At 43.5% G+C, this 11907-nt stretch overlaps 1 protein-coding gene across 4 annotated transcripts in view; it reads left to right on the plus strand.

Moving 5' to 3' along the window:
* Positions 1-5959, plus strand: part of LOC143766298 (uncharacterized) — a 29625-nt gene extending 23666 nt beyond the window's left edge. Inside the window, exons 7-9 of one of the 4 annotated variants that reach the window (XM_077253866.1) lie at positions 3790-4251; positions 4683-4732; positions 4827-5959. In XM_077253866.1, the coding sequence (XP_077109981.1) occupies positions 3790-4251; positions 4683-4732; positions 4827-5375 (1061 nt within the window). In that variant the 3' untranslated portion in view covers positions 5376-5959. Of the gene's footprint in view, positions 1-3789; positions 4252-4679; positions 4733-4826 lie in introns of all 4 variants that reach the window. The other 3 variants (XM_077253865.1, XM_077253864.1, XM_077253867.1) reach the window with 3 other exon arrangements.
* The last annotated feature ends 5948 nt before the right edge of the window (positions 5960-11907 follow it).

Below are 11907 nucleotides of genomic sequence, written 5' to 3' on the forward strand. Positions count from 1 at the left end.
AGGGGCGTTGCAATAGATGACTCCCAGTGATGACGTCGAGGTCTTCATGACGGTGTTCTAGAGGGTGGTGGACCCGAAGATAATGATTCCAGAGCAGTGGGTGGAGTTTCTGGTGCCATATTTGTCTGGGGAGCAGCAGAAGGTGTATTACAATCTGACCAGTCAGGATACCAAGGAGTATGGAAGACTGAGATTTTGGTTAGTCTCGACATAACACTGGCAGTCAGTATGCATTGGGTTCGCCACTGGGGCAATCATAAGGACAAGCCTCCCAGGTCACAGATGTTTGAGTTACTGTACTTGGCACTTAAATGGCTGCAGTCCAAGACCTGTCCCCCGGCCCAGATGGTGTAAAGAGCTGTGATGGATCGGTTTATCCACATCCTGCCTAGGTTGGTACAATGCTGGGTTGCACAGAAACAATCCCAGAAAGCAGACAAACTGGTGAGCCTTGTGGAGATATACATGTCTGTGGAGAGCTCTCTAAGCAGTCAAAAGAGTGTGATATCACCTTACTGGGGGACCCAAAAGAAGGGGTCCAAATCCTCACTTGTGGGCCGCCCACAGAACTAGGAGCTTGCCACTTCAGAGGAATCCCTCTTGTGCGGTAGTCTATTGGTGATGTCATATCCCAGGACATATGGCCGCCTCTTGTCCAGCAGGCACCAAACCTATGGGCTGGTGATGCTCTTTTTATGCGTGCCCTGTCTTCAGTTCTATTCCTCAACCTGACGAGGGGGCTCATGCATGCCTGGTAACTGTGAACATTGTCAGAGTGACGAGACTCCCGGACTCAGGGAGTTTGACCCTGATGAGGGCTACACTTCGACATGTGCCAGTCCCTGGAAAGTGGTATCCATGGCGACACTGAGGACTATCCCTTGGCCCGGGTCGTTGTATGCCTAGGCTATGGCACAGTGTCCCATGAAGTTGGAGTGGTCAATAGTGACTGATGGGGTATTTTGAGGAACTAAAACTAGCCCTCTTTGGCAGCCAGTATTGGTAGCTCCAAACTTCACACAAGAGTTCATAGTCCAGATGTCAGGTTGGGGGCTTTCATGTCACAGGAGGTAAATGGAGAGGAGCACTTTGTAATCTGAGTAGAAAGTTCTACTTCTGTGAGAAAAACTATTTTATTGTGGAAACAGTTTGGTTATCAAGTGGGCACTGGAGGTCTTAAGATATATTATCTGCTGGGTCGGAAGTTTAAGTTAGGGTACCATCTCACATAACGATTTACCAACGATCACGACCAGCGATACGACCTGGCCGTGATCGTTGGTAAGTGGTTGTGTGGTCGCTGGGGAGCTGTCACACAGACCGCTCTCCAGCGACCAACGATGCCGAGGTTCGCTGGTAACCAGGGAAAACATCAGGTTACTAAGCGCAGGGCCGCGCTTAGTAACCCGATGTTTACCGTGGTTACCAGCGTAAAAGTAAAAAAAAAAAAAAAACATACATACTCACCATCTGATGTCCGTCAGGTCCCTTGCCGTCTGCTTCCTGCTCTGACTGAGATCCGGCCGTACAGTGAGAGCAGAGCACAGCGGTGACGTCACCGCTGTGATCTGCTCTCACTTTCCGGCCGGCAGACAGAGCGGGAAGCGGACGGCAAGGGACCTGACGGACATCAGATGGTGAGTATGTACGGTTTTTTTTTTTTTACTTTTACGCTGGTAACCACGGTAAACATCGGGTTACTAAGCGCGGCCCTGCGCTTAGTAACCCGATGTTTACCCTGGTTACAAGCGAACGCATCGCTGGATCGCTGTCACACACAACGATCCAGCGATGACAGCGGGAGATCCAGCGACGAAAGAACGTTTCAAACGATCTGCTACGACGTACGATTCTCAGCAGGGTCCCTGATCGCTGCTGCGGGTCAGACACTGCGAGATCGTAACTATATCGCTAGAACGTCACGAATCGTGCCGTCGTAGCGATAAAAATGCCACTGTGTGACGGTACCCTTAGTGTCAGATCATGCTCCTCTGAGGTGAATGCGGGAGAAGAAGGGGAACAATGCCCAGGTGACACAGTAGTTCCTAGCCCAGCAGGATTTTAGTTTTTTGGTAGAGCTTAGGCCTGGGAACAGCAGAGGAATGTGGATACCCTGTCAAGGTGTGGTGGCAGAAGATGCCTAGCCCCCTGGTGTTGGGCAGGGGGGTTTGTAAGGTTGCAGCCATTCAAGTCCTGGATGGAGTGTATTTGTCACCGAGGTGCCTAGTCTTGGTGATGTGAAACCCAGAAACGCAGTCTCCGGCACAGACAGTGCTGAGAAGTTTTTTTTAATATGCCTGGGTTTTACAAGCAGCTGAAAGAGCTAGGTTGGATTGGCTGCTCCCTTACCTGCAGACCCAGGTCTTGGAATGGTCTATATTAGATCAGCTGCCTCAGATGTTGGCTGCGTCTGAGCAGTGCCTAAACTTCTATGTGAGAGTAAACTACCCACAAGTGCTAATGTACCTGACTCCTTTGGAAAAAGGACTGTTTATTTTGTGTTACGTTATGGCTGAAGATTGGCTGCTTTGTTTCTTTGTGAATTTTATGGGAGACAATAAACTTTACTCTGTTTTGACACCACATATCCGTGCCTGTGTGAACACGTCCAGTGCCAAGGAGTGTGCACCCCCACAGGAAATAAAAATTTTGTGTGTGAATGAGGTTAATTTCTGGTAACCTGTGAGGTGGTTCATTATGGAAGGGATTTAGTTAGACTCATCAGACTTCATGCAGGCTAAAACTAACTATCAAAATTCCAGTTTATCCCTCCTAATTAGTTTTGCATATTGCAGTAAATAAGATGAAACCATTGTACATCCAGTCAATCCTGCTAGTCTGTTGTTGGACCGACTACTGGACTGAAAATCACAGAAAAAGCAGAAGTTTAAATGATGAAAACACAAATTATACTGAACCTTTTCTCCCCAAATCACCGTATTTTTTGGATTATAAGACGAAGTTTTTTCCTCCCAAATTAAGAGGAAAATGGGGCTGCGTCTTATAATCCAAATGTATCTTACGGGGGGGGGGGGGGGTTAGTGGTGGTGGAAAGAGGGGTCACAAGAGGCAGGGTCACAGCTTCAGGAAGCTGGCGGCAACAGGGGTGGGATGATGCTGCTGGCCCTGGGTTCTCAAGATGTAGGCGCCGGAGAGTTCTCTTTCCCACTGATTTCCTATGGACTTCTCTTACCGGCGCCAACATCTTATGAAAGCCCAGAACTCGCAACATTATCCCACTCCTGCCGAAGTCCACTTTCCCAATGATTTACCTGGGGACTTTGCTCACCGGCGCCGACATCTTATGCAAGCCTAGGGCTCGTACCCCACTCCTGCCGCCATCCTCCTGAATCAGCGACCCTGCCCTCTGTGACCCCGTTCCACTGCCATCCCCCCTGTAAGCTACTGTTTAAACGGACTATAATACTCACCACCATCTTTTTTTAAAACTTTATTTTCCACACAAAAAGTTGGGGTGCATTTTATGATTTTATGATCTGGGGCGTCTTATAGTTTGCAAAATATGGTATACGGTATATCATTTTACTTAGATCCCCCTTTTGTGTAATATGCTGTCTGCACTGCAGATTGTACTGCACTTTCATGGTCACAGGTTCCCTTTAAATTGTGATCTGTGACAGCTGCCTTTGCTAGCTAATAAATAGACACTTGACTTCATGACATGGAATTCTTACAAAATCCACTGTAAAGAAATTGTTTAAAAGAAAAAAACAATATAATTTCAAAGCAATATAATTAAAAAAATAATACAATTGAGTTTATTCTTAGCAGATGACTATGCCTGGAGCCAAGAAGATGATCAAATATTTTCAGATTTGAAAGCAAGTGATCAAGGAATCGCGCATGATTCATATGAAGAGCACGCCATTATCCCGTATGAAAATGCAGCCATTCACAGCAAAGATCTGTCATCTGAACCTGTTCAACTGGTCGTATCTTCATCGCAGATTGATTTTGCTTCACAAAATGTTCAAACAGGAATTAAGCCATATTCATCTTCAGAAGGTGGGAAATGCTTCAACGATAAATCGGATCTTGTGACACATCAACGAACTCGTTTTGTGGAGAAGCCATATTCATGTTCAGAATGTGGGAAATGCTTTAAGCGGAAATCATATCTTGTTGAGCATCAGAGAATTCACACTGGGGAGAGGTCTTTTTCATGTTCAGTATGTGGAAAGTGTTTTAGCAAGAAATCAATTCTTTTTAGACATCACAGACTTCACACAGGTGAGAAACCATTTTCATGTTCACAATGTGGTAAATCTTTTAAACAGATTGCAGTTTTAGTGGCACATCAAAGAAGTCACATAAAGGTGAAGCCATTTTCATGCTTAGAATGTGCGACATTTTATACCAAAAAATCACATGTTGCTATACATCAGAGAGAAGCCATAATTATGTTCTGAATGTTATAAGATTTTAAGCAACATTTAAAAAAAAAAAAAAAATAATAATAATAATACATACAGCACATAATACCACTGATCTATAGTTAATTTTTATGATTCTATACTGCGCAATTTACTAGAAAGTTGAAACTTTTTATGATGCTGAATTAAAAACAAGTCAAAAAGTTTTTCTTATATGTTTAAAAAAATGAATATAATTTCAAAATAATTAAATTAAAAAAATAATAAAATTGGGTTTACTTTTAGCAGATAACTATTCTCTGAGCCCAGGAAGACATCAAAACTCTTCAGATTTCAAGGTGGGTGTTTGTGGAATTACACATGACATATGACACAAGAGAATGCCATTATCCCCTGATCCTTTCAACTGTCCTATCTTCTGATTAATTGCAGATTGCAAAGCCAAAACAAAGAGCTCATGCAGGAATTAAGCCATATTCGAGTTCAGAATGTGGGAAATTCGTCAACCATGAATCTGATCTTGTTACACATCAGAAAATGCACACAGCGGAGAAGCCATATTCATGTTCAGAATGTGGGAAATGTTTCAATCATGAATCCAATGTTGTTAGACATCAGCGAATTCACACAGGGGAGAAGCCATATTCATGTTCCGAATGTGGGAAATGTTTTAATCGGAAATCATATCTTGTTGAGCATCTAAGAATTCACACGGGAGAGAAGCCTTTTTCGTGTTCAGAATGCGGGAAATGTTTTAGCCAGAAATCAGTTCTTTTAAGACATAACATACTTCATACAGAAGAGAAACCATTTTCATGTTCACAATGTAGTAAGACTTTTAAACGGAAGGCTGAGGTAGTTGTACATGAAAGAGTTCACACAGGGGAGAAGCCATTTTCGTGCCCAGAATGTGGGAAATGTTTTACCAGGAAAGCACATGTTACTACACATAAGAGAATACACACAGGGGAGAAGCCATAATAATGTTTTAAATGTGAGAAATCTTGTTTTAAAAAAAAAAATCAGAACACCAGAAGAGTCACAGAGGGAAGAAGCCTTAGCGCATATGGAAAGTGCTTCAAAGATCTCAGTGTAAAAAACAGAATGTTTGAAATGATTTATCCACAAATCACTTTTTAAGACATTAAGGAACTCATACTCATATATAACTAGTGTGTACATAAATAACATATCTAAAAGGGGTCGTTCCTTCATTCTTTCTGCTGGCTAATTTCACATTTATGCTCTTCTACCTAAATTTCCAATTAAAAAAAAATGTTTTGGGGTCTTTTTTAATGCTGTGGAATGAAATGATTGACAACAAAGAGATATTTATATTAGTTTTAGTCTTTGTCTAACATCCAGTGCAGACATTCTGTAGATTTGTAGTATGGCCAACACATTGTAATTATCAATTGTGAGCCAAGCAACGTTTCTCTTTAATTCCAGTTTTCTACAAATGAACTTCATGACTAAAATGTCCCTATCATTTAAACCTTTTTTGGAAATAACCTCAAAGTTAATAAAATAACTAAAATGTTCTTTTTGTTCTGGAAGGATGATACTTTTTTTATTATTTGTTTTATGTATGTCCTGTTTACTTCAAGTGTCCACGAAAATCTTCATTTGTTTATTTTTCTCTTCATTTTCTTTTAACCCCTTCCCGACCTTTCACGCAGCGTATGCGTCATGAAAACCAGTGCCAATCCGACCTGTGACGCAGCATATGCATCATGGCCGGATCGCGTCCCTGCAGGCCGGGTGAAAGGGTTAACTCCAATTTCACCCGACATGCAGGGACAGGGGGAGTGTGTCATGATTCTCAATGGCGAGAGAACATAGCCCAGCATATATGAGAACTAGCTCTTGGAAGATGGAAACTATACTGACCATGAACTAAACCTGCCGCACAACTAGAAGTGGCCGGGTAGCATGCCTACGTCTTTTTATCCCTAGATGCCCAGCGCCAGCCGGAGAACTACCTAATCCTAGCAGAGGAAAAGACAGTCCTGGCTCACCTCTAGAGAAATTTTCCCAAAAGGCAGACAGAGGCCCCCACATATATTGGCGGTGATTTTAGATGAAATGACAAACGTAGTATGAAAATAGGTTTAGCAAAAATCGAGGTCCGCTTACTAGATAGAAAGAAGACAGAAAGGGCACTTTCATGGTCAGCAGAAAACCCTATCAAAACACCATCCAGAAATTACTTTAAGACTCTAGCATTAACTCATAACACCAGAGTGGCAATTTCCGCTCACAAGAGCTTTCCAGACACAGTAACGAAACAGCAGCTGTGAACAGGAACAAAATGCAAAAACACACAAGGACAAAAGTCCAACTTAGCTGGGAGTTGTCTAGTAGCAGGAACATGCACAGAAAGGCTTCTGATTACATTGTTGACCGGCATGAAACTGACAGAGGAGCAAGGTTATATAGCGACTCCCACATCCTGATAGGAGCAGGTGAACAGAGGGGATGATGCACACAAGTACAATTCCACAAGTGGCCACCGGGGGAGCCCAGAATCCAATTTCACAACAGGAGTGGTGCTACAGCCCAGGGGGGGTGGCTTCGCCCCCCCGTGGCTACGATCGCTCTGATTGGCTGTTGAAAGTGAAACAGCCAATCAGAGCAATCTGTAATAATTCACCTATGAAAATTGATGAAATATTACAATCCAGCCATGGCCGATGCTGCAATAACATCGGCCATGGCTGGAGACCCCGATCTGGCCCCCCCACCGACTGGCGGCGGCGATCTGCAGCCGCCGTCAGTGTTCCCTACCCCTCTGTCCTGTCCTAAGCGCCTTCCCCTCCCCTCAGCACCTCCCCCGTCCTCCGCTCCGGCCCCCCCCCCCGCTGTCCGATCGCACCCCCCCATACTTACCTAGTCCCGGTGTCCTCCCGGTGTCCTCCGTCTTCTCCCATAGGCGCCGCCATCTTGGAAAAATGGTGGGCGCATGCGCAGTGCGCCCACCGAATCTGCCGGCCGGCAGATTCGTTCCCTGTACATTTTGATCGCTGTGATAAGTTCTATCACAGCGATCAAAATAAAAAAAATAGTAAATAAACCCCCCCTTTATCACCCCCATAGGTAGGGCCAATAATAAAATACAGAAAATATTTTTATTTTTGTTTTTCCATTAGGGTTAGGGGTAGGGTTAGGGGTAGGGTTAGGGGTAGGGTTAGGGGTGCACTTAGGGATAGGGTTGCACTTAGGGATAGGGTTGCACTTAGGGTTGCACTTAGGGCTAGGGTTGCACTTAGGGTTGCACTTAGGACTAGGGTTGCACATAGGGCTAGGGTTGCACTTAGGGCTAGGGTTGCACTTAGGGTTGCACTTAGGGCTAGGGTTGCACTTAGGGCTGGGGTTGCACTTAGGGCTGGGGTTAGAATTAGGGTTAAGGTTAGAATTAGGGTTAGAATTAGGGTTAGAATTAGGGTTAGAATTAGAGCTAGGGTTGGAATTAGGGTTAGAATTAGGCACACGGTGCGGATTTGGCTGCTGATCCACAGCGGATTAATCGCTGCGGATTCGTAGCAGTTTTCCATCACGTTTACAGTACCACGTAAACCTATGGAAAACCAAATCCGCTGTGCCCATGGTGCGGAAAATACAGCGCGGAAACGCTGCCTTGTATTTTCCGCAGCATGTCAATTCTTTGTGCGGATTCCGCAGCGTCTTACACCTGCTCCATAATAGGAATCCGCAGGTGAAATCCACACAAAAAACACTGGAAATCCGCGGTAAATCCGTAGGTAAAGCGCAGTGCGTTTTACCTGCAGATTTTTCAAAAACGGTGCCAAAAAATCCACACACAAATCCGTAACGTGGGCACATAGCCTTAGGGTTAGGGTTGGAATTAGAGTTAGGGTTGGAATTAGGGTTAAGACTAAAGTTAGGGGTGTGTTGCGGTTAGGGTTGGGATTAGGGTTAGGGGTGTGTTGGGGTTAGTGTTTGAGTTAGAATTGAGGGGTTTCCACTGTTTAGGCACATCAGGGGGTCTCCCAACGCGACATGGCGCCACCATTGATTCCAGCCAATCTTGCATTGAAAAAGTCAAATGGTGCTATCTCCCTTCCGAGCCCAGACGTGTGCCCAAACAGTGGTTTACCCCCACATATGGGGTACTGTTATGACCTGGTGGTTAAGGAGCAACACTGATATGACCTGGTGGTTAAAGAGCAACATGGGACAAGCTCTGAGGAGGTGGTATCTTTACTGACCGCAGTTCCTAATCCTAACACCAACACTAGAAATAGCCATGGAGTGTTCCTGTCTCTCCCTAAACACCTCGTCACAGCCTGAGAACTAACTACCCCTAAAGATGGAAACAGAAAGCTATCTTGCCTCAGAGAAATTCCCAAAAGGAAAGATAGCCCCCCACAAATATTGACTGTGAGTGAAGAGGGAAATAACATACACAGAAATGAAAACAGATTTTAGCAAAGGAGGCCAATACTAATCTAAATAGACAGAATAGGAAAGGATACTGTGCGGTCAGTATTAAAAACTAAAAATCCACGCAGAGTTTACAAAAATGATCTCCACACCGACTCACGGTGTGGAGGGCAAATCTGCTTCCCCAGAGCTTCCAGCTAGCCTGAATATATCATAATGACAAGCTGGACAAAAGGAAACATAACATGAGCTGAGCAATAAAGTCCAAAGCAAATGGACAACAAAGAACTAGCAAAAACTTATCTTTTGCTGAAATGGACAGGCCATCAGAGAAATCCAAGGAGAGATCTGAATCCCAAACCAGAAACATTGACAGCTGGCATGAACTGAAAACCAGAGCCAGGTTAAATAGCAAAGCCAGGAGAGACGATCAGTGAAAGCAGCTGCTACAGCTAAACTCAAGGAGCAGCAGTTCCACTCGAAACCACCAGAGGGAGCCCAAGGGCAGAACTCACAAAAGTACCATTCACAACCACAGGAGGGAGCCCAAGGACGGAATTCACAACAGGGTACCAGCGTACTCAGGAGAAACTGGACAACAACTTTTGGGGTCCAATTTCTCCTGTAACTCTTGGGAAAATAAATTGCGGGCTAAAAAATTATTTTTGAGGAAAGAAAAATGATTTTTTATTTTCACGGCTCTGCGTTATAAACTTCTGTGAAGCACTTGGGGGTTCAAAGTGCTCACCACACATCTAGATAAGTTCCTTCGGGGGTCTAGTTTCCAAAATGGGGTCACATGTGGGGGGTTTCTACTGTTTAGGCACATCAGGGGCTCTGCAAACGCAACGTGATGCCTGCAGAGCATTCCATCAACATCTGCATTTCAAAACGTCACTACTTCACTTCCGAGCCCCGGAATGTGCCCAAACAGTGGTTTACCCCCACATATGGGGTATCAGCGTACTAAGAAGAAACTGGACAACAACTCTTGGGGTCAAATTTCTCCTGTTACCCTTGGGAAAATTAAAAAATTCTGGGCTAAAAAATTATTTTTTGAGGAAAGAAAACGTATTTATTATTTTCACGGCTCTGCGTTATAAGCTTCTGTGAAGCACTTGGGGGTTCAAAGTGCTCACCACACATCTAGATAAGTTCCTTTGTGGGTCTAGTTTCTAAAATGGGGTCACTTGTAGGGAGTTTCCACTGTTTAGGCACATCAGGGGCTCTGCAAACGCAACGTGATGCCCGCAGAGCATTCCATCAAAGTCTGCATTTCAAAACGTCACTACTTCCCTTCCGAACCCCGACGTGTGCCCAAACAGTGGTTTACCCCCACATATGGGGTACCAGCGTACTCAGGAGAAACTGGACAACAACGTTTGGGGTCAAATTTCTCCTGTTACCCTTGGGAAAATAAAAAATTGCGGGCTAAAAAATATTTTTTGAGAAAAGAAAAATTATTTTTTATTTTCATGGCTCTGCGTTATAAACTTCTGTGAAGCACTTGGGGGTTCAAAGTGCTCACCACACATCTAGATTAGTTCCTTGGGAGGTCTAGTTTCCAAAATGGGGTCACTTGTGGGGGAGCTCCAATGTTTAGGCACACAGGGGCTCTCCAAACGCGACATGGTGTCCGCTAATGATTGGAGCTAACTTTCCATTCAAAAAGTCAAATGGCGCGCCTTCCGAGCCTTGCCGTGCGCCTAAACAGTGGTTTACCCCCACATATGAGGTATCGGCGTACTCAGGAGAAATTGCCCAACAAATTTTAGGATCCATTTTATCCTGTTGCCTATGTGAAAATGAAAAAATTGAGGCTAAAAGAATTTTTTTGTGAAAAAAAGTACTTTTTCATTTTTACGGATCAATTTGTGAAGCACCTGAGGGTTTAAAGTGCTCACTATGCATCTAGATAAGTTCCTTGGGGCGTCTAGTTTCCAAAATGGGGTCACTTGTGGTGGAGCTCCAATGTTTAGGCACACGGGGGCTCTCCAAACGCGACATGGTGTCCGCTAAAGATTGGAGCCAATTTTTCATTCAAAAAGTCAAATGTCGCTCCTTCCCTTCCGAGCCCTGCCGTGCGCCCAATCAGTGGTTTACCCCCACATATCAGGTATCGGCGTACTCAGGACAAATTGGACAACAACTTTCGTGGTCCAGTTTCTCCTTTTACCCTTGGGAAAATAACAAAATTGTTGCTAAAAGATCATTTTTGTGACTAAAAAGTTAAATGTTCATTTTTTCCTTCCGTGTTGCTTCTGCTGATGTGAAGCACCTGAAAGGTTAATAAACTTCTTGAATTTTGTTTTGAGCACCTTCAGGTGTGCAGTTTTTAGAATGGTGTCACTTTTGGGTATTTTCAGCCATATAGAACCCTGAAACTGACTTCAAATGTGAGGTGGTCCCTAAAAAAAATGGTTTTGTAAATTTTGTTGTAAAAATGAGAAATCACTGGTCAAATTTTAACCCTTATAACATCCTAGCAAAAAAAAAAATTTGTTTCCAAAATTGTGCTGATGTAAAGTAGACATGTGGGAAATGTTATTTATTAACTATTTTGTGTCACATAACTCTCTGGTTTAACAAAATAAAAATTCAAAATGTGAAAATTGCAAAATTTTCAAAATTTTCGCAAAATTTCCGTATTTTTCACAAATAAACGCAGAAATTATCGACCTAAATTTACCACTAACATGAAGCCCAATATGTCACGAAAAAAGAATCTCAGAATCGCTAGGATCCGTTGAAGCGTTCCTGAGTTATTACCTCATAAAGGGACACTGGTCAGAATTGCAAAAAATGGCCAGGTCATTAAGGTCAAAATATGCTGGGTCATGAAGGGGTTAATCATTATTTAATAAACTTTTCTGATTTAGGTTCATAGCTATTTGAAGAGCTCTATTCATTTAATTGTATTTTTGGCGGGGCAAGCAGACAATTTTATTGATATCATTTTGTGGTAGATACAATGTTTTGATCGCATTTTATAATATATTGTTTTTTTGCTGCGTTGTAACGAATGAAAAACTGTTGTTCTGCTATTGTTCTTCCATTTGCATAATTAAGCGGGTACCTTACATTGATTAACTTGTCTCTGACGCATGCA

Source organism: Ranitomeya variabilis, chromosome 4 (assembly GCF_051348905.1).
Source record: "Ranitomeya variabilis isolate aRanVar5 chromosome 4, aRanVar5.hap1, whole genome shotgun sequence".
NCBI classification, from domain to species: Eukaryota; Metazoa; Chordata; class Amphibia; order Anura; family Dendrobatidae; genus Ranitomeya; species Ranitomeya variabilis.